This window comes from Lathamus discolor, chromosome 2 (assembly GCF_037157495.1).
Source record: "Lathamus discolor isolate bLatDis1 chromosome 2, bLatDis1.hap1, whole genome shotgun sequence".
Taxonomy (NCBI): Eukaryota; Metazoa; Chordata; class Aves; order Psittaciformes; family Psittacidae; genus Lathamus; species Lathamus discolor.
This window is the reverse complement of record NC_088885.1, coordinates 136,511,917-136,534,707: the sequence shown is the minus strand read 5'-3', so window position 1 is coordinate 136,534,707 and position 22,791 is coordinate 136,511,917. Positions and strand designations below refer to the sequence as shown.

Here is a 22,791-nt window from a genome sequence, read left to right as displayed (position 1 = left end):
CTTAAAATGCAGCTCTTCAGATGTCTGTAATACCAGATTCTGAGTTGCAGCAATTCAGTACGCAAAGATGATGCTTGCACCTGGCTTCTGCGAAGTGCTCAGCCCACAGAAGAGAGGAGTCCTCCCACACAATTTATTCATTCAGCAGAGCTCAGCTGGCACAGTGCTGGTGTTCATCACATCCAGCTGAAGCAAGAAAGGAAACCTGTCAGTAAGTGCTTGGGATCCCAAGTCAGTTCCTCCATGTATGAAGAACATATACACACATAGATACTGTAATACACTGTATAACTAATTTATGGAATACACAGAAACACCCCATCTATACTTGTATATATACCATGCTAAAATTAGGGTTGAACATGCAAGCTAAGGCCATTTTGAAGTATTGATTTGCTTTGTTACTAACGCAACAGGAATGTCTTTTTTATCCACCTTGATCACCTCAGTCTCCACTGCTATAGACATTGTTTGATCTTCTCCTCGGAAGTATTTGGCTGTGTTTTTTAATGTATTGGGACTGATATATGTTATGCTGAGAAATGCTGGACTCAGTATTTGCAAGAAACGTCCATGGCTAAAAAAATAAGAACACAGAATCATGGTGTGTGGCTTTGTACTCTGCAAAGAGTAAGAGGCCTTTCAAAAATAATAGTAATTTGCAATTGGATGGAGTCTTGCAGCTGAAATCTAAGCACATCCAAGCATATGATGTGATTCATATTTCTTGGAGCTAAAGTTCTGTTGCTGGTTCTTTTGTAACTCGTCACAACAGAACAAAGATAGTGCTCACTATTTGAGGAAGCAAATGAATCAGTGGCAGAACTGAGACTAAAAATGCCTCAGAGATGTGAACACTCTGTCTGCTGACTCTGCCGTTGTGCAGCAAAATTCAAGGAAGAGTTTTAAGCATGGCTAGCCACACAACAAAACACACTTTGGGCTGACAATTTAAGGAAGAAGCTGCCTTGCACACTGTAATTCCCACATGGGGTAAACCACAGATAAGCTACAGACAGAAAACTCCACTTATTTCACTGAACATTAACTGACAGTCATTACAAAGATAAATCCAGCATTGGAAAATAAATTATGGCACCAAGGTAAGTTCCTCCCAAACTCAGCCTGTAGTAGTTGATCAAGCAGACTTGCCTATGCTTTGTAGGGTGCCCATCATGCTAACATCACCACTGAAATAAAGAACAAAAAAAATGAGGGGTTAAGAACCATGGTAATAACCCATTAAACATCCAAAGTGTGTAGGAATGTCATAAATGTAACAAATGCATGTTCAGTTCCATAGTCAAAAAATCACACGTCATTTCTCCTTTGGATGATACGAACATTTAACTGTCTTAGGTGGGAGATGTGCCTTTGGAAAGCCTCTATAATCTCAGGGCAAAGAAGAAAACAGCAGAAAAGCATGATTCTTGGTTGTACCAAGAGGTACTATGGGGTCTTTTATTACCGGGTGCAGAAGGAGAGGACAGGTTCAGGGAAGAGCAGTGATAATATGCTGGACTTTTTCTAGCACAAGGGACAAATATGGATGAGGACAGACAATCCCAATGGAAAACGTCTGATGAATGCCTCTGGGCTCAGGAGAAAAATCATTCATGTAATAACACAAGAAGAGGCATCTGCCTCTCTCCTGGCTGGCACTGTGGGTGGAGGCACCCGACACACTGCAGACCAAGCTAACGGTCCAGGTATTGTCACTGAAGGTGCTCTGGTAAAAAGCAGAGTTGTTCAGAACACAGAAATCTCTACTGGCTTCCAAGAGGATTTATGTTTTGACAGAGTGGAGGAAAAGAGCTCAAACTGTGGTTAAAGCTTACCATTATTTTTTTAATCTGGCTATGATTTACAATGGCTTCTCGCCAGTGTCAATTTGAAGACAGAGCTGTACCTGGTTTTGTTCTCGAACAATATGAAAAGCAGGAATTGCATTTTGACAGCTTCTAGGAAAAAGAGGGGGTTTTTTTCTAACAAGGACTCTGCTGAAAAGGACAACAGGTTGAATGTTTTAAGATAATAGTTCTTCCACAGAAAACCGAATCCCTCAACTTTTTCAGCCTGGTTTGGAGGATCATATCCAGTAATGTCTGCCTCCTTGGATCTCGCTCAGCCAAATCATGAGGCTCCTAGTCATGTCAAAATTGGATTCTTGAATTTGCTGAGCTCATGCTCTAGAAATAAAGCATCAGGTCTCAAACACTTGTTTTGCATAAAAGTCTGGAAAGATCTTCTCTTACTCAAAATCTTAACTTGCTGTTTGGGAAAACAGCATTAGAAACTTGTGACTCACAGCAGGAACAATCAATCTGGTGTCTTTAAGCCAATGTTGCAGAAACTTTTGCACTAACTGAAGTGAGGGGAAGAAGAGCAGAAAAGGAAGTGCCTGTTTGCATTGAGACTGATGTTTAAATGTAGTTAGTCCACTTCAGAAAAGGGACTGACATTTGTACAAGGATACAAATGTGAGACTGTGCTTTTTTAAGCTTGGGTCTGTTGAGACTGCTTGTGCTTTAAACAACAGGTTTCCAGTGTTTGTACCTAAATTTGGGCAGAAAAGCTTGGACTCTTTCGAACAGCAGTTAGTATCTTTTCCATAGGAGAAAAAAAACCCAAACCAAACCAAAGCCAAAGCTGTTTCATTGTGGTTAATCATAAACTTCAGATATTTTTTAAATTATAACACACACACACACACACACACCCATTTCTGCATATTGCATTGAGGAGGACAGACCAAGACCTACCTGACAGCAGTGGTCTTGTTGAATCTCTTACCATGCAGCACTGGGCTTTCTGCCACAGCCCGATGGAAGCCATGGGGCAGAAGGCATCAGACTTGGTCTTCATCACAGTTAGGTTCAGGACATCAGGTTTTAATTGAACATGAAACTGAAACTTTGGGTTTCAGTGACCTTAAACCAATGACACACTTATCAGAAAAGGTGAATGGTGTGGAGGTTCCTGTACAGATATGCCAGGTTCACGCTGAGTGGTAACAGTGGATTTGTTCGTGTAAATCACTCTGGGTGATAGCAAGTGGTTTGCTACACATTGGTTGGAAAAAATTTGTATATATATTTGTCTGGAGGATCGATCTCCAAAGTTTACTAGGAGATTATTTTTTCAGTCTGTGCAAGCTCTGTTTGGCATCATTCTCCCTCGTGCTATGCTACTTAGTGTTTCTAGTGCAAAGATTGCATTCTCACCTACCATTTAAACAGGCATGTCTGGGGAGTAGGGCCTCTTCAAGAGGCACAACACATGGCAGTGCTTTGTTATAAGTTCAATGTGCTCATTGTAACTCGCAGGTCTTGTTGTAGGAAGGTCAGTGTTTCTGTACTCCATGGCTAGACATACATTGTGCCTGCTAAATGCTGCTGTAGTATTTCATCGCAGTGGGAACCCGGACAATAGGTCATGCCTTGCATTAATGTGTAGCATGTTGAAAAATCAATACAGTTCAAATGACAGAGGACTGCTGCCCAGGGGCTTACTATCCCTGTGACACTCAGGGCACTCTGGATGCACAGGGAGACTTTTGCAGTCTGAGCAAAGCTCCACTGAGCACACAGTACAACAGACTCTCTGCTAACTCCTACCAGTAATTCAGAATCGTGCAAGGGCACACATTGTTGGAAACACAAATGGTTCCCTTGCTCCAGAGATCTCTTCATCTTCTTTTTGTCCTGTAATACAAATCTAAAAGTCAAAATCCTCAAGGGAAGGCCAGTCTCTGAGTCAGCCTTGGTGTCCAGCAAGCCCCAGGCTGAAGTGACTGCATTTCTTTTGCTGTCTGAGGGCCTGATGTAACAACCGTTAGAATCAATAGAAAGGCTAATTGATTTGAAAGACCTTGGATAAAGCAGCTAAGGCCACAACCTGCACCACTGCAATCACCAGAAAATTTGTTGTTGACCTCAGTGAGTGCATGATGAAACACCCTCTTGGTCAGCAGGTATTTAAGTCCACACATGTAATTTATTTCATTTTAAACCATTCATATGCCTAAGTACTTGTCAGATCTGGAACAAAAGCACGCTGGTTGCCAGGGGTAGAGGAGCAGCTTTTAGATCTGCCCCTCTCCTGCCAACAGTGATGCGTTTTGGAGGAAAAAGTAAGCAAGTCCATTGTTTCCACCATTTTGTAACGACAGGGAATTAAGGCATAAGATAAATGAAATGAAGAGGAATGCAATCAACGGCACAACAGAAATCAATGCCACAGAAAGAGGAGAGCTTCTATCCCTTCAATTCCTTCTCAGGGGACTTTAAAAAATATAAAGACTGGCTTTTTACCTTTATTAGGAGGCTGTGACTCAAATACAACCTGAGCCTTCTGAGGGCTTGCCTACACTGGAAAAGCACATTATGTTAATTGATTAACACGTAGTGCTTAATATAACAGTCAATATAAACAAAGACTACTATGTTTAACACTGGTTGTTGTTGTTGACCCAAGCTAACACAGCTGCCAAACATGACAGTTCTTGTCTGCACTAATTGCTTTGTATCGCCTTAATTAATGCGTTCTAACACAGTGTAATTCTGCAATACAGAGAAATCCTTTGGGGCATTTATTCTGTACATTTAATTTTCTGTCTCGCCTATCTTGAATTGGCAGACGTGCTGCCTCTGCCATCTCCCAGCCCCCTCCAGCCGTGGAGCCACTATCGCTGAAAATCAAAAAGACTTTGTAGGCTCTTTTATGAGTTGCTTCAACTTATAAACTGAAAGTTCAATCAGACATTCAGTCAGTTTACAGCCCCTGATAGTGCCGGTTATGTATCTCATCATTCAGGAAGGGTCAGCTCAGCCTAAAAAAGTATCACCAAATACCAGACATTTGAAAGGCTTTGCAAAAATACTGCAAGTTGTCCAGCTGGGCAGTTTGTCAGCCGAGTTACACAGCCTGTTCCCAACCATAGGAAGCCACTTTGCAGCATTCTCCCAAAATGTACCTTCTCCATTTTGTTTTACATAGAAAAGCTTTGTCCTTACAAGAAGGGAGGGAAAAAAAGTGTACAAAAGAAGATGTTATTAAACACTGAGGATGAAAGGTCAAGAAGTTTATCTGGACTCCCACAGCTACAACACATTCAGGCTGTACACCTTGTATTTTAGTAGAAAATGTTATTGCCTGTTACAAATCATGTTACTCAGCACTACTGAAACCATGAAAATTCCTAAATTGTTAAGATGTGTTGTGTGTAAACTGCTGTTTGGCTCCACAGCACCCACTTGTTTCAGCATCTTCCAGAGGACACAGATATTTTCCCAAACAGCATTTGCTGCAGTCTGAAGCAACAATATTAACATTCTGATGTATTCAGAGTTATATTAAGCAACTGAAGGTGTGCAGCACGGCTACACCAGCTCTTCTGGACTGTAATTTCACTGCCTGGAAATTCCTTCCTTATTAGCTGCTCATCATTCCAAAGAGCGCTGCATTTGTGTTCATTGTTCATTGCCTCTTGTCTTTTCCTTAAAGAAAAACAGGGAGTGGATGGGGTAAGTGACCTAAGGCACAAGTATGATAGGGCTTCAGACATCTGACTTGGGATCTTTACAGGTCAGCTAACAGGCTTCAGCCTACTGGACCTGCAGTCCTGAGTCCAGCTCTAGGGAGCCAACACAAGAAGGACATGGACCTGTTGGAGTGAGTCCAGATGAGGCCACAAGGATGATCACAGGAGCTGCAACACCTTCCTTATGAAGACAGGGAGATTTGGGGTTGTTCAGCCTGGAGAAGGCTCTGGGGAGACCTTAGAGCACCTTCCAGTGCCCAAAGGGGGCCTTGAAATCTGGAGAGCAACTTTTTACAAGGTTATGTAGGGATAGGACGTGGGGGTAATGGGTTTAAACTGGAAGAGGGCAGATGTACATTAGATATTAGAAAGAAGTTCTTTAATGTGAGGGTGCTGAGGCACTGGCACAGGGTGCCCAGAGAAGCTGTGGCTGCCCCATCCGTGGCAGTGTTCAAGGCCAGGTTGGATGGGGCTTGGAGCAACCTGGTCTAGTGGAAGGTGTCCGTGCCCATGGCAGCGCGGTAGAACTGGATGAGCTTTGCAGACCCCTTTCTGCTCAACCCCCTCCATAAGTCAAGATGGTGCCTATTTAATTACTAATTAATTTCCATGTCTAACTACAGCGTTTGTAAGTGGTTTATCTACACTAGCTCCCCTGCTCCCGAGCCTGTAGCGGTGAGGGGCGGGCGGGGCGGGCGGGGCCACGCCTCCCCGCGTGCCTTCCCGCCCGTCACGTGCGTTAGCGACAGCCGCCAGCGGCGCCGATTGGCGGAGGGGCGGGGAGGGGCGGGGCCAGCGCGGCCGGGCCGTCAGCTGCGCGCCGCTGCTCTCACAACAAAGGGCTCCGCGGGTCGTGCGGTGCGGGTGGGTGCGGAGGCTGGAGCGGCGCGGTTCAGGTGGGTTTGGCTTTGCGGGGCTGCGGCTAAGGCCGAGGCCGGGCACGGTGCCGGTGTTCTGGCTTATCGCAGCGGGGTGTAGCGGTGTCCTGTGGTCTGAGCGCCCGGGAGAGGCGGTGGAAGGCAGCAGCGGCGGGGTTCCCGTCTGCGCGGCTTCAGTCCTGGCTTGTCCCTTCTCTGGTAGCGCCGAAGCCGGGAGCGTTTTCCCGTTTTCCGAGCCGGTAATCTCGTCCCCCCGCCCAGCGGCTGGGCTGGGCTCTGGAGCTCGGACGGGTGACCCGTTGACTTCGCCGAAAGTGGCTTGTGGGAGCCTCCTGGCGGCATGAACCGGCTGTGGGGAAGGCACCGGGCTCCGGCAGCCAGGAACTGCAGCGGAGGCTTCGGGGAGTGTCTTCGTTTCGTTTCTTTCTTGCTTGGCATGCGCCCCATCTCCTCTGCTGGGGCAGAAAGAAAAAAGTGGGTTTGAGGGGTTTTTAGTGCAACGTTATATTGGCGTGCATTGGATGTGTTACCTCTAACACCCTTTTCATCCCGACCGTGGCTGAGTCAGCCGTTTCTGGTCCCATCTTTTCTTGCAGCTGATCGTTCCTGTCTAACAGCCAGTGTACCTTTCTTTGGGCCTCTGCCTCGTTTGCCTCCCCTTGGTAGCAGCGTTCCTGCTTGGTCCTCATCTGGCTTGTGCAATAGCATGCAAGTGTGGCAGTGCTAAGGGCACTTGTCCAAAAGGATGTGGGAACATCAACCAGTTTCTAAATGATTCAGATGGGTTGTACGGATCCTCCTTGGAGTGGGGGAAGGAGGAGATTGGACAAGCTGCTTGTGATCTGCAGAAAGACATTTAAGGTTCAAGCTGTGGTTTGTTTAGCTTATGTTCTCAGGAACAGTTCCACTATAGGGAATTGTGGAACAGGAACAGCGGTCTCTCACTCGTTAGAGGTTAATTATTTCATGTTATGATGCCTGTGGAGCCTTAATATAGGAGTGTGAGCTCTTGTCTTGCTCCACTCTATGCACAAACAAAAAGGAAGCTTCTGCCTGAAGGTGATTTCCAGCCTTGGCCTAAGAGGCATTGCCAGCACTGGTCAGCAGTTATGCCATGGCTTGCTAGTCAGTCTAAAGAAAAGCTGAACTTTTTTGTTCTGGGGCATAGTGCCAAAAGAGAGATAGGGATAGATGTGGAAGATAACTGGAAAGCTGTAGGCTTTAAGCTTCTACTTAGAGTCCATATCCTTATCCTTATGGCAAGTTCTGGCTGTAACTGAGGCTCTCAAGCCTTCTTAAGAAGATGCTTGGTAACACTGTGGGCATTTGGTGTTTCCTTGGGTAACCCACCCAGGGCTTAGCAACCTTAATGGTTAAAAGTGTTTCCTGCTAGTAACCACTGAAAATTGAACTTCACTGCAGCTAAAAGCCACTTCTGCTTGCTGCGAATGTAGAAGAAGGGAATAAATGTTTGCCTCTTTCTTCACATAATTGACTGTTCAATTTTTCCTTCTCTTTTTTGTGCCTGTTTTTTGAACTTTTATCATTTTTCTTTACACTTCTGATCTTTCTTGTGGCTGTCTTAGAGAGCCCAGATGGCTCATGTTCAAGTGTGGTCCTGAAAAGGCAGCCTATAATCTCTACTGCATCTGAGCCAGTTGTTCCTAGTTTTGTATTATCCTGTTGAAGAGCTAGAGTGCATAACTTCCTGAGTTACACTGTACCTTTCCACATTGCTTCTGAAGACTACTCTAAATGCTACCCTTATCCTTTTGTGCTGTTTGAATGAGGAGGTAGCTTGTAAATGTCTACAGGAGCAGTACTATGTGGAGCAGGTGCTTGTCTTTGCATTGAACAAGTAGGTAATGGGGTCTGGTGTCCTGGGATAACGTGATGTAGGAGGTTAAAATGATCCTTTGGTGTGGCCTGAGAGTTATAGGATGAAGCAGGGTGTACTGGCCTTAAATAATACTCTTTGTGTTCTATCTTAGCTGGGTTTGTCTAGTATAATGTATCTTACTCTCCTTTTCTGAGTGCAGACATTCGTGCCCTCTTGCATGTGTATCTTCTTCCCTATTTAATTATTAAGCAGGTATTTAATGTGTAATAATTCTGACATGCTGTGATAATTCAAATATTGCTATAGTGGAATTGTAGTTAAATCGGTGAATATTTTTCATGTACAGTGTTTACTTTTTCAGCTACTTTAATAGCTTCTATTTATTGGCTCACGCATAAATATTCAAAGGCTATAAGCATGCAAATCTGCATGCTTGAATATTCAGTTTCTTGTACTAATGGGATTTTTCATCTTAACTGCCATATGTAGAGTTCAGGCTTACGGTGACTAATTACATGCAGATAATTAAGTATATGAGTTACTTTTCCTTGTTATTTAGGCTTACCATACATGACTAGTTGGGCACTTGCAGTCAAAATGATTGCACTGGTAACTGAGTGGTGTACTTTGAACAGTACACTACTCAATGAAGGTGGGACATGCCTTCCTACTGTGCTGACTTCTAGGCAGTGTCCTTGAACTGTGTGAGATGGAAGAGAGGAAACACTGCCTTGGGCACCTCTGGGAGCCCTCACAGGAGTCCCTGGACAAGGTGTGAGGCTGTGTCAACGGAGGAGCTGCATTGTCTAGAGCAGAAAGCAGGTGCCCTTTGCATCTCTCTGACTGTGAGGAAGACAGGCAGGGAGCTGAGGGAGGACCTGTGCAGTGAGCATATTGCATGGAGTCCTCTCCTCCCACACCAGAAGATGGGAACTGAAACCTGAGCAGACCTTTGCTCAGGGAGGAGAATCAAGAGGAAGGTGCTCAGCTGCAAGGACAGACCTAGGCTTTTCCTGTATGAATCTCGGGAGGGAACGGTGAATGCCAGTGAAGCTGCCTTCCTCTTAGGCAAAAATGCTTACTGGTATCTCAGACTGCACTAAGAGGGTTTTTAGTTTGTTCCCTGTTGCTTTGTCATTAAGACCCTTGTCATTGTTGGGTTTTTTTGCAGGTTTCACATAAACTGTTTACCAGACATGCCTCTGTATGTCCTGTACGTAAGCTGATAAAGCATCTATGCACTTTAATCTCAAGTCTATGCCACTCTGCTAGTACAGTGTGAGCTGTGCCTTGAACCTTGGATATAAAGACCTACCAGCCAAAGTCTTGTTCCTGCCTTAGTAATGTTCCAGAGGTTAAATAACATGCTCATGGGAGAGATTGATAGCCTGTCCAGCCAAGAGCCAGAGTTCAGTGAGAAAGAAGATGACGAGTGGATTCTGGTTGACTTTATAGGTAAGATGTCTGTCAAATGTAAGCTCTGCCTTTGTTCTGCTCTGGCTATTACTTCTTTTACTTCCTCATAAAGACACCAGTAGCTTGGGAGAAACTTTACCTGCATAAAATGAGTGTGGGTTAGTGTAGGGTGTCTTCCAACCAAATGTACTAAAACATGTTATGTAAACTTATGAGAAAAATTATGTCAGCTTTAGAAGCGTGACAGGCTTCAGCAGAACCACTTGTACAGATAAAATATATTTGACTTATTATGCAATTGTATTGCTTTGCTGATAACAGTTGTGTTGCATGTCTGGCATGGCTTATCAGGCAGCAACCTCTGCCCCTCCCCTGGCTTCTAAAAATACAAAAACTTGTATATGTGCTAATAGGGGTTTGTTTCTGTTTCTTTGTTTTTTCTGTATCCCATTGCTGACTCTATGCAACTGCGTTGTTATCAACCTCCTGCGGTCAACAACCTCCGTGGGTTCCTCTGCACTGACTAATGGCAGACACTTGCACTAACTGCTCCGCGGAGGAAGCGGACATCGCCGAAGCAGTGGACACAGATGGCTCGCCTGCCTTCTCTTGTTTACCATCTCCCTTGGAACACTTTCCAGAGGCCAGCGAGTCTTGCTTCATCCAATTCGAGTCATGTCCCATGGAGGAGAGCTGGTTTATTACCCCTCCCCCATGTTTTACTGCAGGTGGATTGACCACTATCAAAGTGGAAACCAGTCCAATGGAGAACCTCCTGATCGAGCATCCCAGCATGTCTGTGTATGCTGTCCACAATACCTGTCACAGCCTTAATGAGACTGGGTGTGGAGAGGAGCAGTTTCACAGCCCAGGTAGTCCCAGGTATGTCCAACTTCACTTGTCAGGGAGCTCTGTTGCTCAAAATATCTGGTTTCTACTTGATCAGCTTAGACACTTAATACTGAATTTTCCAGCTTATTTCCAAGCAGGTGAATAAAGCATGAATACTACACAAGGTGGGTAGGAGGGTCAGGGCTGCCTGCCTGCTTAGAAAAATGTTACACAAGATGACCGTGTCAGGATTCCTTTGGATTTGCCTTTTTAACACTGCAAGGAATATTTATGGAGCTTGATTATTCCCTGTCAGAATGTACTTGGTCCTGTTGAAACTGGTGGCAGTTAAACCTCATCACATAGATTTGGAAGCACCTTGCGCTCTTCCTGACTATGTGTATTTTTCAGAACTTTAGGTAACAGTCCCTCATGAGATGGAAAATAGGACTTTAATTATCCTGACAGGGGAGTCTGGTTTAGTTTGGGGATTTGTTTGTTCTCCAACCTAGTGGTAGATTAGGCCAGGATTAAGTTTTCCTACAGGTTGCTTGTGGAACAAAGCAAACTGAAATACTCCACAAAACTTGCCCCCTTGAGGTAAAAATGCATACTGCAGACTTCTGCTTTTAGTGAGGTAAGCAGCTGTGCTTGTTTTGGTCCTAAAAATCTGGCCACGGGGAGTTATTGCAGAGGCATGTTTGCCATGCACTGCTTCCCTTCTGTCAACTGTCCAGTATATGCAGCTATACAAGTACAGCATACGTAGATGTATACAAATAGAGTATTTCTTTACTTTGACTCCACACTTGGCCATGTGTTCATTGATTTGGAAGTAATTGGGTGTTTTATGATTTCCTGGTTAATAACAAAGACTGACTTTTTGTCCCATCTGATGCTTACCCTTAGAAACAATTAAAAAATAAATTGTAGTATACTAAGCTTTGTTCTGCAGGAGAAAATGAGTGTAGTGCTAGAGCTGCTGTATGTAGATGCCCGTTGACTTTTCTGATCAGCTCCTTGCTATATTTAAAGTTCGTACTTCAAAGAAACAGGTGACTTTGAGATGACATGCTGATGTATAGTATTGAAGTATAGTGCTGATACCATTCATCTTAGAATGGGGATTTGTACAGTTATTTTGGGATGGCAGTTTGTGGTGTTAGGCATCAAGGGTCAAGCTTAACTTAAACTGGGGAAAGTTATGAGTACACAGCACCTTTTAAAAGGAGGGCCTGAAGGAATCTGCAAAGGCACTGTAGGCTGTGAGGCTTACCGTAGTGAAAGACACTAGTTTGCAGTGAAGAGTAACACACAGAGTTGGATACTGACTTCTCAGTGACTTGAACTGGGGATGGTGGTATAAATCCTTTTGGAGAAGAATGCTGTCTTACATTATACAGTACAGTCAAGCTGCTTTAACATGTGGGGAAGCTAAAGGTGTGCTGAACTTAGCTGGTGTGTGATAAGTTTCTTCACACTGAATTCTGTGCTGTTGCTTCATCAGAGGATCTAGGCTTTTGTATGTGTTATTTTTGGGGGCAGAACCAGCACAAGACTTAAGTCTAAAGCTGAGGTAGAACTACAGAAACTGGGAATATCAATTACACTGATAATGCAGTAAGTTTCAAAAGCTGTTTTGAAGTCTCTAGTGGTTTAATGGTTGGCCATTTAACATTGTAGGGCCAAGAAAAGCTGCTTAAGGCACACTGGCACAGTAAGTACTACTGTTTTGGGACAGTGCTTTTTGTTTGATCAGGCTGCTAGCAATGCTGCTTCCTCTAGAGCCTTGTCTGCCAAAACAATACTGGTTTTAGGACTAACCTTTGTGCCAAATGATGTTACTTGATCAAGCCTAACTACATCTGCTTTAACAAGCCAAAATGCTAAGTGTAGAAAAAAGTAATTAAATATTAATTGGGATGGGGTCTGAAGCCTTTAATTTGTCTTGTTGAGGTCTGGCTCTGTAGTGCAACTAGCAGGACTTGTGTGCTTTCTAGGAAAATAGATGCCGGCTGTGCAGCAGTGAACGTATGTGGAGCAGTCTGGCTTTAGGTACAGCCCCTCTAAAATTACATTTTGATAGTATTGATGGAGCAGTACAGTAACAGGCTCATTAGGCCTGTTCTCTCAGGGCTCACTAGTGCCTGGCTACCAAAGGCAACCAGTAAGATAGCAAAATGCCATGTTTTGGAAGAGTATGTGGCCTTTTAGCTAATTCACACGACCTCTGCCATCCCAGTTCCACTTTAAGATGACAAGTAGAAGAGTGTTACTTTGCAGACTGGTGCTGGGAGGGCATTTGATAAAAGGGCAAAAAGTTTAAATATCTTCAACCAGCAAGTTTTTCCTCCACAAAAGAAGGAAATCTATCTGTTCCTTTGAAATTCCTTTCGAAGCAAAAGCATGTTGTATAAACTCCCCCATGTTCTTCAGGTTAGTCATGTTTTTCCATAACAAACAACACCACTTTGTATTAGCAGCTGATGCTCTTTGCTAGTTAATAACATGCAGCAAGGGCATGCTTAGGAAATAAAGGATGATTTCCTGTGTGTCACAACTGGTCTATCTTTCCCATCCTAATAAGTTTGGTGTGGTTTCCTAGCTCTTTAAGCTCTCCCCAGAAAGGCTTCACTTGGAGCTGTACTTCCAGCACTGATCAAAGTTAAACTGGTGTAATCTGCATAGAAAGTACTTACAAGGCATTGTGAATTGACTTGTGTTGTGTTATTTGCTCATTTCTTGCTTCATATTACAAGTGTTAGATTTAGGACAATATCCAGTGAATGAATAGGAGAAAACCAGTGTGTCACACACAGCTCTTCTGGAGTCTGTAGGCTTCAGTTAATGTCAAGTTACCTAAGGAGCCAAAAGCAAGTGGATTTGAGTGTTTAAAATCATAGAATAGAAGAGCTGACAGAGTATTTAGCTCCAGTGTAGGATTTGGGGAAGCAGAAGAGCTCACTTCTCTGCCAGGCACCTGCAGCCCCTCAAGAGCAAGGCTATAAGGGTGTACCATGGGCCTGGCAGACCAGAGACATCATATGATAATTGAAAGTTCAGCTCTTCCAAAAGAAACTCTAGAGTAGGCATGCTAGAGCTGACAAGCAGACTTCCCAAGAGACCTCTTGCTCATGCCTTAGCAAGCTTCTGGTCTTGTAGGCATCTTTTCTGAGCAGCACCGAGTTGACAGCAAGTCACTGTGTCCTGGGTGGGGAGAGAGAAGGCAAGCAGCTCTGGTGCCACTGGTCTCACACCAGTGTGGAGCTCAGGCTTCAGAGTTGCTTTGCTTTTTAAAACTGCCAGGCTATCTTTAGCTTTTCTTGGGAAGTTTCAGGAAACACCAGTGATTGTTCTGTCAAGTAGGGAAGTCCTTTCTCAGTATGTCAGTCCCTGCTTGCATAGGCTGCTGGTTTGTTTTTCACTAGTGCATGATGGAGGAAGGGTTTGCCAAAACTGCTGGCTTTCTGCTCATGAAATCTGAAGGGCTGGTTGAAGAGCCATCATTCTGAGTTATTTCCTGTGTGTGTCACAACTGGTCTATCTTTCCCATTCCTCTGCACAAACATTGTTTGGATTTATTTGTGTGGCTGGCAATCCAAACACGCTTTTATTGGTGTGCTTCTGTTTTCAGGCTGAACCACTTATGTTCAAGATGACTTTTCTTAAACCAAACTTTGCCTAGTGAGCAACTCTAAGTCTTCTAAAGCTGGAGCAGTGTGACACACATTGCCTTACATTTCTGATCGATGTTGCATTCTGGGCTTAGGGAAGTGGGGTGGGGAAGGAAGGGTTCAGTGGTATGGGACACCAGAAGTCCAAAGGCTATATTGGTGCCCTCTCACAAAAAGTGAGTTGGAAGCACTACACATTGCTTACCAGTGTGGCTTTCCTGGCTTGACCTCGCCTCAGCCCAAATCTCTGTCCAGTAGAATAAGAGTGCTCCTTTGAAATGCTGGATGTTGATGCCCCTGTTCTGCCCTGTATAGTTTGCATGTCTTTCCAATGCTCCTCAGTAATGGCTGATACCTGCTTGTTACGTTTCTAGACTGGAAGCCCAAAATGAAACAGGGCAGCGTGTTCACTGCTACGTCGCAGCTCTTGCTACTCGTTCAGCTTTTCTGGAAAAAAACAAGAGCTTTCGTCCTAGCCACTGGATAAAAGAACATAATGAAAGACATTATCTCAACAGAAATGGTCTCCGTCGCCAAAACCTCACCAGGGATTGCCACTCTCGGCAAATCAAGCACAACGGACTGTTTGTTCACCAGCCTTGCCAGCGTCAGTTCAATTACTGATGGCTTTTGTGGTTTTAATCTATGGTCTAATTGTTTTTTAGGTTACTCTTGTTTCCATGCGTAGGTAAGTGTGGTCAATCCGAAGCTGATTGTCAATCCCTCCAACACAACTGTAACTAGAGTTGCATTCTTTTGAAATGATACCTAAATTTCCAGACATCGCAGCATCTTGCAGCAAGTCCTGGACATTGATGTTAAATATCAGTGTCTTGGAAGCCTATCACTAAGGTAGTTTGTGTGCTGTTTTATAAACTATGATCTATAGATGGGTTCTTAGTTGGTCTTTTAAAGACACTTAACTGAGATGGAAATCAGTTACATTTTATGTTAATCAAAGTGGAGTTAGAAAATTTGAGGTTAGATATATTCTTTAATGACCAGAACTTGACAGCTTGTGTATCTGTCTGTATTCAGCATATATGATTACTTTCTAACAAAGGCATACTATAGCTGCCAGTGGGTAGCTGTGCTGAACTGTTACAAGAAGGACGTCTAATGTAAATTGCCTAGTACCTACTTGTGTTAGTGGAGTCTGTGTAGGTGTGTTGGGTACTTGATATGGGTATCAGAAAGGGTTAAATGTCCCCCCCTAATACTGTTGCAGTAGGGTATGGCACTGGTGTTACAGATGTAGTACCTCACAGTGGAGTGGAAGGAAAAGTGGGCCTATAGGTTAAGTGCAGATGCACAACACAGAGCTGAACTGGGTTTTACTTGGTGCAGTTTGGGTTCTTATTCCCTTTCTCTTATTCTTTCTGTCTTTAAAAGATGTATTTCCCCTATCCCATTTCATTTAATATCTAGTCTACTTAGAGGAAAAGGTGTACCAACTTCTTTTAATCCCATCAGTAGCTGACTGCTCTTTAAAGAAGTCAGGCTGATGGATAGCTATTTCTGAGCTGCTAATTGCTGTTAAATTGTCTCATACTTAGTGCAGCTCAAAAGCAGCTGGAAGGAAGGTCTTATTAGTTCAAATTTTCTCCCTTTCTCTCTCTCAAAATGAAGTCCAAGTTAATTGTGACTGGAAATGAAGGGCAGTGTGTGGCAGGGATAAGAGGATGCTGAAAAACAGTCTTAGAGAACTAAACACAGAGATAACAGGGTGTATAAAAATGGAGATAGACTGGCAGTGTTATTCCCTTAGCCCATTGGGGGCAGAAGAACTGGATAGCAATTCCATGGGCAACAGGAAAGAAAAGCCATTCAAAACTAACAAGTAATTTTCTTAAGAACACTGTACAACATGTTTTGGAAGTTGGCAGGCACTTGAAAAACCCAGAACACGAAGTTCACCTGTTTAGTACACACTCTTTGTTAAAAGCAGCCATGTGGCATGCCGAGCCCTGATAGATCAATCTGGGAAGTAGACTAAATGCCTATGGAGGTGAGGAAGCAGAAATCTGCCCTGAAAAAAGAGGGGAAGTATCAGTAGGTTTATCCCCCTTTCTGTCAGTACTTAATGTGACTTACTGGTTTTAACTTGTGTTTAGTGCCTAGGGCATTAAAGTGTTAACATTACATTCAACAATGTCTTCCAGTAGTCCTTATACGAAAGCTAGTATAAGGAGTCATGTGAGGAGTCCTTAAAATCAGATCAATAATGTGAATTGTTCTAGACCTATGAAGTATTTTAGATTCAGCCAAATGCTTCAAATTCATTGAAGCCAAACCCCAACAACTTGAAATTGACCTTGATGTAAGGGTACTCTTACACATTCTGCAGCTGGAATTGTTGTGGAACATGCTTAGTATACAGGAAATAGCTTTTATAACCTCTGTTTCACTGCAGATATGCTGCTTCACTGGTGTTAGTTAAGATTGTTGCAAGGGGATGCTGACAGTAGTTAAGTGTGTAAAAGCAATAGGTGCTTTCCTGGATACACTAGTCTCCTCTATTTTCTTTTTTTTCTAAGATACATTAAATTCACACACACAGTGAAAGAAAACAGAATTGGTCACATCATAAGTTTCCAAAATAGGGATTTTTGTTAGTGTTTTCAGCAGTATGTGCCTGTGCCCATACAGCAATTCTTTTGTGGTCCAAACACTCTGGTTTGCAAATAGCTATAGTTTCATCAGTCTCTCATCTGTTCATGAATACTCTTACTTGCCTCAGATTGTCTGCTTTTATCACTCCAGCTTTTTGCCCAGTTTTAACTTCCTTCTCACTGCCAACTTCCTAGCTCAGGAAAATTCCTCTCTTTCCTGTATTTTTTTCTCTTTATATAAAAGTAACTACTTTCCTTCAGCTTTAATTTTCTTAAAGTGAAATGAAGGAAGATGGAGTGTCCACCTCCCTGTGTTAGGAGTTAAGTAATCCTTTAACTCTTGACAGGGAGATGGGAGTTGAGAGTATAAGGCTCCCAGGCATTACAGTGAGAGCCTTGGACTGTTCTTCTCAGTAGGCAAGTAAGTGCAACTTTAGACTGCTCCTACAATTGGGAGATACTGATCTTTTTATACTACATTACTAGATGACTTTCTGGTGATGAAAACCTATATCTTTCAGGATATAAACTATTTTGTTGCACAAAGCTGTGCTTCTCAATTTGTAATATTAGACACCATATTATTGTGTGAGATAGTACTGCATCAATGGCTTTTTGTTAATGTGGTTTACGTATTTATGTTGATCTAGCCCTGTTTTGTGCCTGGAGCTATTGGGCAAATAGATTTGTTTTGGTTTTCTGTTTTAATAGCAAGCTGTGTGGCTTCTTATGGTTTTTTGACTTGTATTAAAGTGTGTGTTCTTGTAAAAAGTGGAGGCCTTGCACTGTCTTATATTGATTGATATTCATGAATCTTGCTGAAACTGTATTTTCGTATGTATTGGTCAATAGACAGATTTGCATTTTAAACTGTGCCTTCTACACAGCAAACTTGAAGATTCAAAAGGGACATTTCAGTTAGGATTAATACTGTACATCAGTCTATGCATATATGGCAGCTTCTCTCCAGAGCCACTTCTCTATTTGTAGCAGTTCTTTTGATATGGAAGAATGTCTGGCTCTTATTTTTAATAGTTATAACACAAGCTGAAAAACAAGATACAGCACTTTGCCAAAAAGTAGCATTGCTTAACCTGTGTGTATTTACTAAAGTGATCTTCTGTATTTTGTTTTCATAGTGCATTCTGCACATTGTGGGAAACATGATCTTAACTCTCAATAAAAAATGGCCTATTAAAAATTCAGTCTGTTCTTTTATATTGCGCATCAATCAACCCAAATGCCTGAGCATCTTGTTCAGGTGTGCTAGGTGCAAGTACTGAGTATACAAGTACTGACTATATGGGTACAAGCTAGAGAACGCTTGCCTCTAGCACAGAAGTTTTCAGAGAAGCAGTGTGCATTGCTGATAAAGCGATGATGTTTAAGTAGTGTTCCACACTTGTGCCAGCTGCTGTGTTTCCTGATCCACATGGAGAAGTGCTGCAGGTAAACAGATAAAAACACATTGCCACTTCAGGTGTGCAAGTGCTAAGGGGAGGGTTTTTGCTTCTCTTGCCTGAAATTCTGTTGTTTCAACTCATACTCATTGTCTATCATCCTCCAGCTGTGCGCCATCAAGAAATGTTAACGTTCAAGAGGTGGAGGCAGGGATTGTGAGGAGATAAGCATCCTATGCAAATGTTCAGGGATGTGTTTAGGGAAGCCAGTTCCAAGCGGTCTGTAGCTGAACCTGGCAGGGAGTGTGGAGGACAACAGGCAATCCCCAGGCATGTCAGCTGCAAAAAGATGATCAGAGAAAATGTGGGCCTGCTGCTAAATGGGGCAGGAGTTCTCATGGCAAAGGGACAGGGAGAAGGCTGAGGTACTCAGTCTTGTCTGCCTGGGTCTCTACTGGTAAGACCAGCCTTTGGGAATTGCAGGCCCAGGAGGCCAGTGGGAAAGGCTAGAGCAAGGACTATCAACCCTTAGTTAAGAAAGATTAAGTTAAATGCTTAGAGGTGGGACATACCCAGATCTATGGGACACATTCATGGCTGGTGAAGGAGCTGGTTGATGTTACTGTGAAGTTGTTTTCAATTATCTTAAAGGTTATAGCAATGAACAGGATTCCTGAGGGGTGGAAGAAAGCAAATGTCCTTCCTATCTGCAAAGGACAAGAAGAAGAGGGGGAACTAAAAGACAGTTGGCTTCACTTTGGTCTCTGGGAAGGTGATGGAGCAAATAGTTCTGGAAACCATTTCCAAGGGTGAATAAGAAGGTGATGAGGAGTAGCCCGAATGGATTAATGCAGGGGAAAGCATGCGCGATAGCCTTCTACAATTAGATGACTGGCTCAGTGATTGAGGGGAGAGTAGCGGATGTTGTTTGTCTTGACTTAAGCAAGGCTTTCAAGTATCCCCCATAGCATCCCCCAAACTGATGAGTTATAGACCATGTAAGTAGATGGTGTGCAGGTGCATTGAGAACTGGCTGAACTGCTGTGTTCAAAGGGTTTTGATCAGTGGCATAAAGCCTAGCTGAAGGCCAGTTGCTTCTGGTATACCCTATCAATATTGGATCTTGCACTGTTAAAAACCTTCATTTATGACCTGGGTCATGGTGCAGAGTGTGCAATCACCAAGACTGCAGGAGGTAGTAGAAGTTCTTTATATACCAAGGGGCTGTGCTGCCATTCAGAAGGACTTTAACAGACTGCAGAAATGGGCTGAAAGGAACTGCAGGGAGTTCAGCAAAGGGAAATATGGAGTTGTGCACCTGGAGGGTACCAAGGTACCAGGCAAACTGGCTGGAAAGTGCCCTGGCAAAAAAGGCCTTGGGGGTCCTGGAGGACACCAAGTAGACCATGAGCCATCAGTGCACCCTTGTGGCCTCGAATACTAAAAGATTCATGGGCTGCATTAGGAAGAGTGTTGCCAGCAGGTGGAGGGAGGTGATCCTTCCCCTCTGCTCTGGGTCGCTGAGACATGTGAATGCTGTGTCCAGTGCTGAGCTCCCCAGTATGAGAGAGATGTGGAAATACTGCAGTCTATCCAGCAAGAGGCCGGGGAGATGGTAATTTGATTGAAGACTGAAATAATGGGGAGAGGCTGGGAGCTGTGACCTTTTAGGCTGGAGAAGAAAAGGCTCAGGGATGGGGCTGGATCTTGTCAAGGTGTATAAACACCTGACGAGGGTGATAAAGAACACAGAGCCAGACTCTTCCTATAGTGCTGCCCAGCGAAAGGACAAAAGACAATGGGTGCAAGCTGAAATGTCAGGAATTTCACTTAAATGTATGAAATAGGCTCAGCGGCCTTCTGGTTGTTCTTTTGCCTTTTTCTGGAACTATGTGATTTTTTTTCCCCCCCTCTGGTTATCAGGGTTCCTTGGTTTCTGTGGCATTTCAAAGATAATAGAGGGTGACCTTGCAAGGACATCAGCCAGCTCTCTCAGCATGTTGGATGCAGGCTGCTGGGCCCCATGGACTTGTATGGGCTGAGCAGTTGCAAGTAGCCCCTGACTCGATTCTCACCCATGGAACAAACCAGGTGACAAAATGATCTATGTAACTGACAGCGATGAAAAGGAATTTGTGCAACAAAGCATCCATCTTCCCAGAGCAAGCACTGAGTACAACCTTTCCCTTTCAGATGCAGATTGTGTGACCTGTACATTTATCAAAGCAGCATGTCTATGCCAAGAGCTGTACAATATTCTTCAGGAGAACATTTGCCTGTACAATCATACCCATACAGATAACCTAACATAGCTGTGCTGATAGCATTCCTCTTGGGGGTGCTCAGATCAGACTTAACACAGCTTTTTAAATTTAGGTTGAACACTCTCCAAAACATCATGAGCTAGTGTTTCTTAAACTTCCTTGTGCCAAAGTGAAAACATTCATGCAAAGGGTCATATCAATGTAACCATATTGATTTCAGTTCTCACTTTACATTCTAGTTTTCCTGTATATATAAATCGTTGTACATCTCTGATGAAGCTAGCATATTAATTACTGCTCTCTCTGATACTTAGCACTGATGGAGGCACTGTTTCCTCATTGAGTTGCTCAGTACCTGCTTTCTTTGTCTCACTGACTGCTTTTGGTGCCTGTTTATAACCACAAGATGTTGTCACCTCCGTTACTGAGTGATGCTTACAAGCAGCATTCAGGCTTTTGACACATGTAGATATGACTCATCAAAAGAACAGGCTGGTGCTGCTGTAGCACCATTGTTCCCATAACGTGGTCATGATAGATCAGTCTAGAATAAATGGGACTGAACTGACGCTTAACAGGACGTGTACAAAATTTATTTCCTAGCCAGGGTTTTTCTTCATGAAAATACTGTCCTGGAGCTACTGCTGTTAACTAACACTTCAGAAGTTAAAGTCTCTTGACTTTAACAAAGTTTTGTGGACAGATTGATAGGTGAAACACTCAAATACCTTAAGAAGGCAGATAAATATACTGTAATTTCACAGGCAAGCTAAAGAAAAAGAATAATAGCCAAAAGAGAAAACCCAGATAAGACTAACAAAACTAGGCTAGTGGCCAGGAGCAGAATTCACATCTCAGCTTGCAGACATGGGCTGTGCCGTAAGTCTGTACTTTGTCCTGGATTGCACACATTATTGTCTCCAAGCAAGATGACCAAGTCAGGCAATATAATAAGAAATATAATTATGCCTAAAAATCAGCCTGAGTGCTGAAAGAATCACAGATTTCCTGAAACTGGGCTCTGCAGAGAATCAGTAGAGGGAAAAAGAAGTGAGAAAGAGGAGGGAGGCTTCGGGCTTTTGGGGTAGGTAGGTAAAGGCCAGCAGCTGTCAATTCTTGCAAGGTGATTAAAGATCATGATTAAGAAAGGGGGGACTGACATGGGCAGAGATATCCCCTTGTCTTCTCCCAGCAGTGAATTTCAGCTCTAGTTCTTTGTTGGTGGTGTGAGGCTGAGGATAGGAGACAGATGTGTATTAAATAGGGAGGAGAGAGAAGATTTTGCTGGTGACAAACCACCAAACAGCTGAATTAGGACACACATCTTTACTAGTGGTGGGCATTTGGATATGGGCTTTTATCTCTTGCATATAACCTTTTCCTTTGGAGAGATCCATAATGTGCTTTAAACATAGAGAAGATTTGGTCTATGGAGAGTTGTCTTAGTCCACAGGTGTTGGAAAGGTGTTGAAAAGGTTGCATTAGAAAACTGTTGAAAAGGTTTTTGCTACAGTTCTTAGAAGCTGCAGCATCAGCATAAATGCTTTTCACCTCTTTGCGTGCCTGGAAGAGAAAGTTCTGAGCCCTGGGCCTAGCAAATGTAGGTTTGATGAGGTGATGTGAGTCACCTGAATGAGGAACCGCATACACTCATAGGCCCAGGGCTGAGCCAGGTAGAAGAGGGTTTTTCTCTACAGTCACTTGCTTTTCCTGGGAGCAGGGAGAAGAAGTGTCTTCTACCATGCTGCCCACCCTAGGAGGTCATGGTAAAGATAAGTTAATCTGTTTTGGTTAAAAAAAAGTACTGTATTATTGTCCTACTTGTGTCCTACATGGCTCTTTCCTGTGAAAGGAGATTCCTTCTTTTCCCCTACCTATGTATCTCCTGGTCCAAAAGGTGACACATTTTACAGCCCAGTGGAGAAGCAACACTAGAAAGCATGAGGAAGGTGCATCTTGTTACTTCTTTGAGCTATAGATGGGAGCTACAACACAGTGGTAGGTGAAGATAGATAAGTGCTTGGATATTAGTTACAGGTGCTCCTTCCCACTGCAGAGATCCTGTCCTTACTGGGCTTTGTTCAGCAAATCAATCATAAGGATTGTACTTTAAAGGTGTTGCACTTTGGGGTGTTGAAGGTGGGTGTTTAAATGTACAAGAAAGGATATAGGTTTCTGACAAGAGATGGATAGAACATCTTCCGTGTAAAAGGACTTTCAGGATGAGAAATGTTTATTCCAAACTTCTTGCTGCTGAGAAAGAAGAAAAAGCAAGGCTTCTAACAAGATCCAGAAGGATGCAATTGGCTGGTTTGCTAGGAAGTGATGGCATCT

At 43.4% G+C, this 22,791-nt stretch overlaps 1 protein-coding gene across 2 annotated transcripts; it reads left to right on the top strand.

The window, feature by feature from the left end:
* Positions 1 to 6,342: 6,342 nt before the first annotated feature.
* Positions 6,343 to 17,994, top strand: TP53INP1 (tumor protein p53 inducible nuclear protein 1). Of its 2 annotated transcripts, XM_065668623.1 has the most exons (5): positions 6,343 to 6,438; positions 9,432 to 9,715; positions 10,210 to 10,558; positions 12,191 to 12,224; positions 14,556 to 14,657. In XM_065668623.1, exons 2-5 carry the CDS (start codon positions 9,604 to 9,606, stop codon positions 14,571 to 14,573), a joined length of 513 nt encoding a protein of 170 aa, XP_065524695.1. In that variant the 5' UTR covers positions 6,343 to 6,438; positions 9,432 to 9,603; the 3' UTR covers positions 14,574 to 14,657. The 2 variants fall into 2 exon arrangements, with proteins under 2 accessions (XP_065524695.1, XP_065524694.1); XM_065668622.1 differs by lacking the exon at positions 12,191 to 12,224 and having other exon boundaries at positions 14,556 to 17,994.
* The last annotated feature ends 4,797 nt before the right edge of the window (positions 17,995 to 22,791 follow it).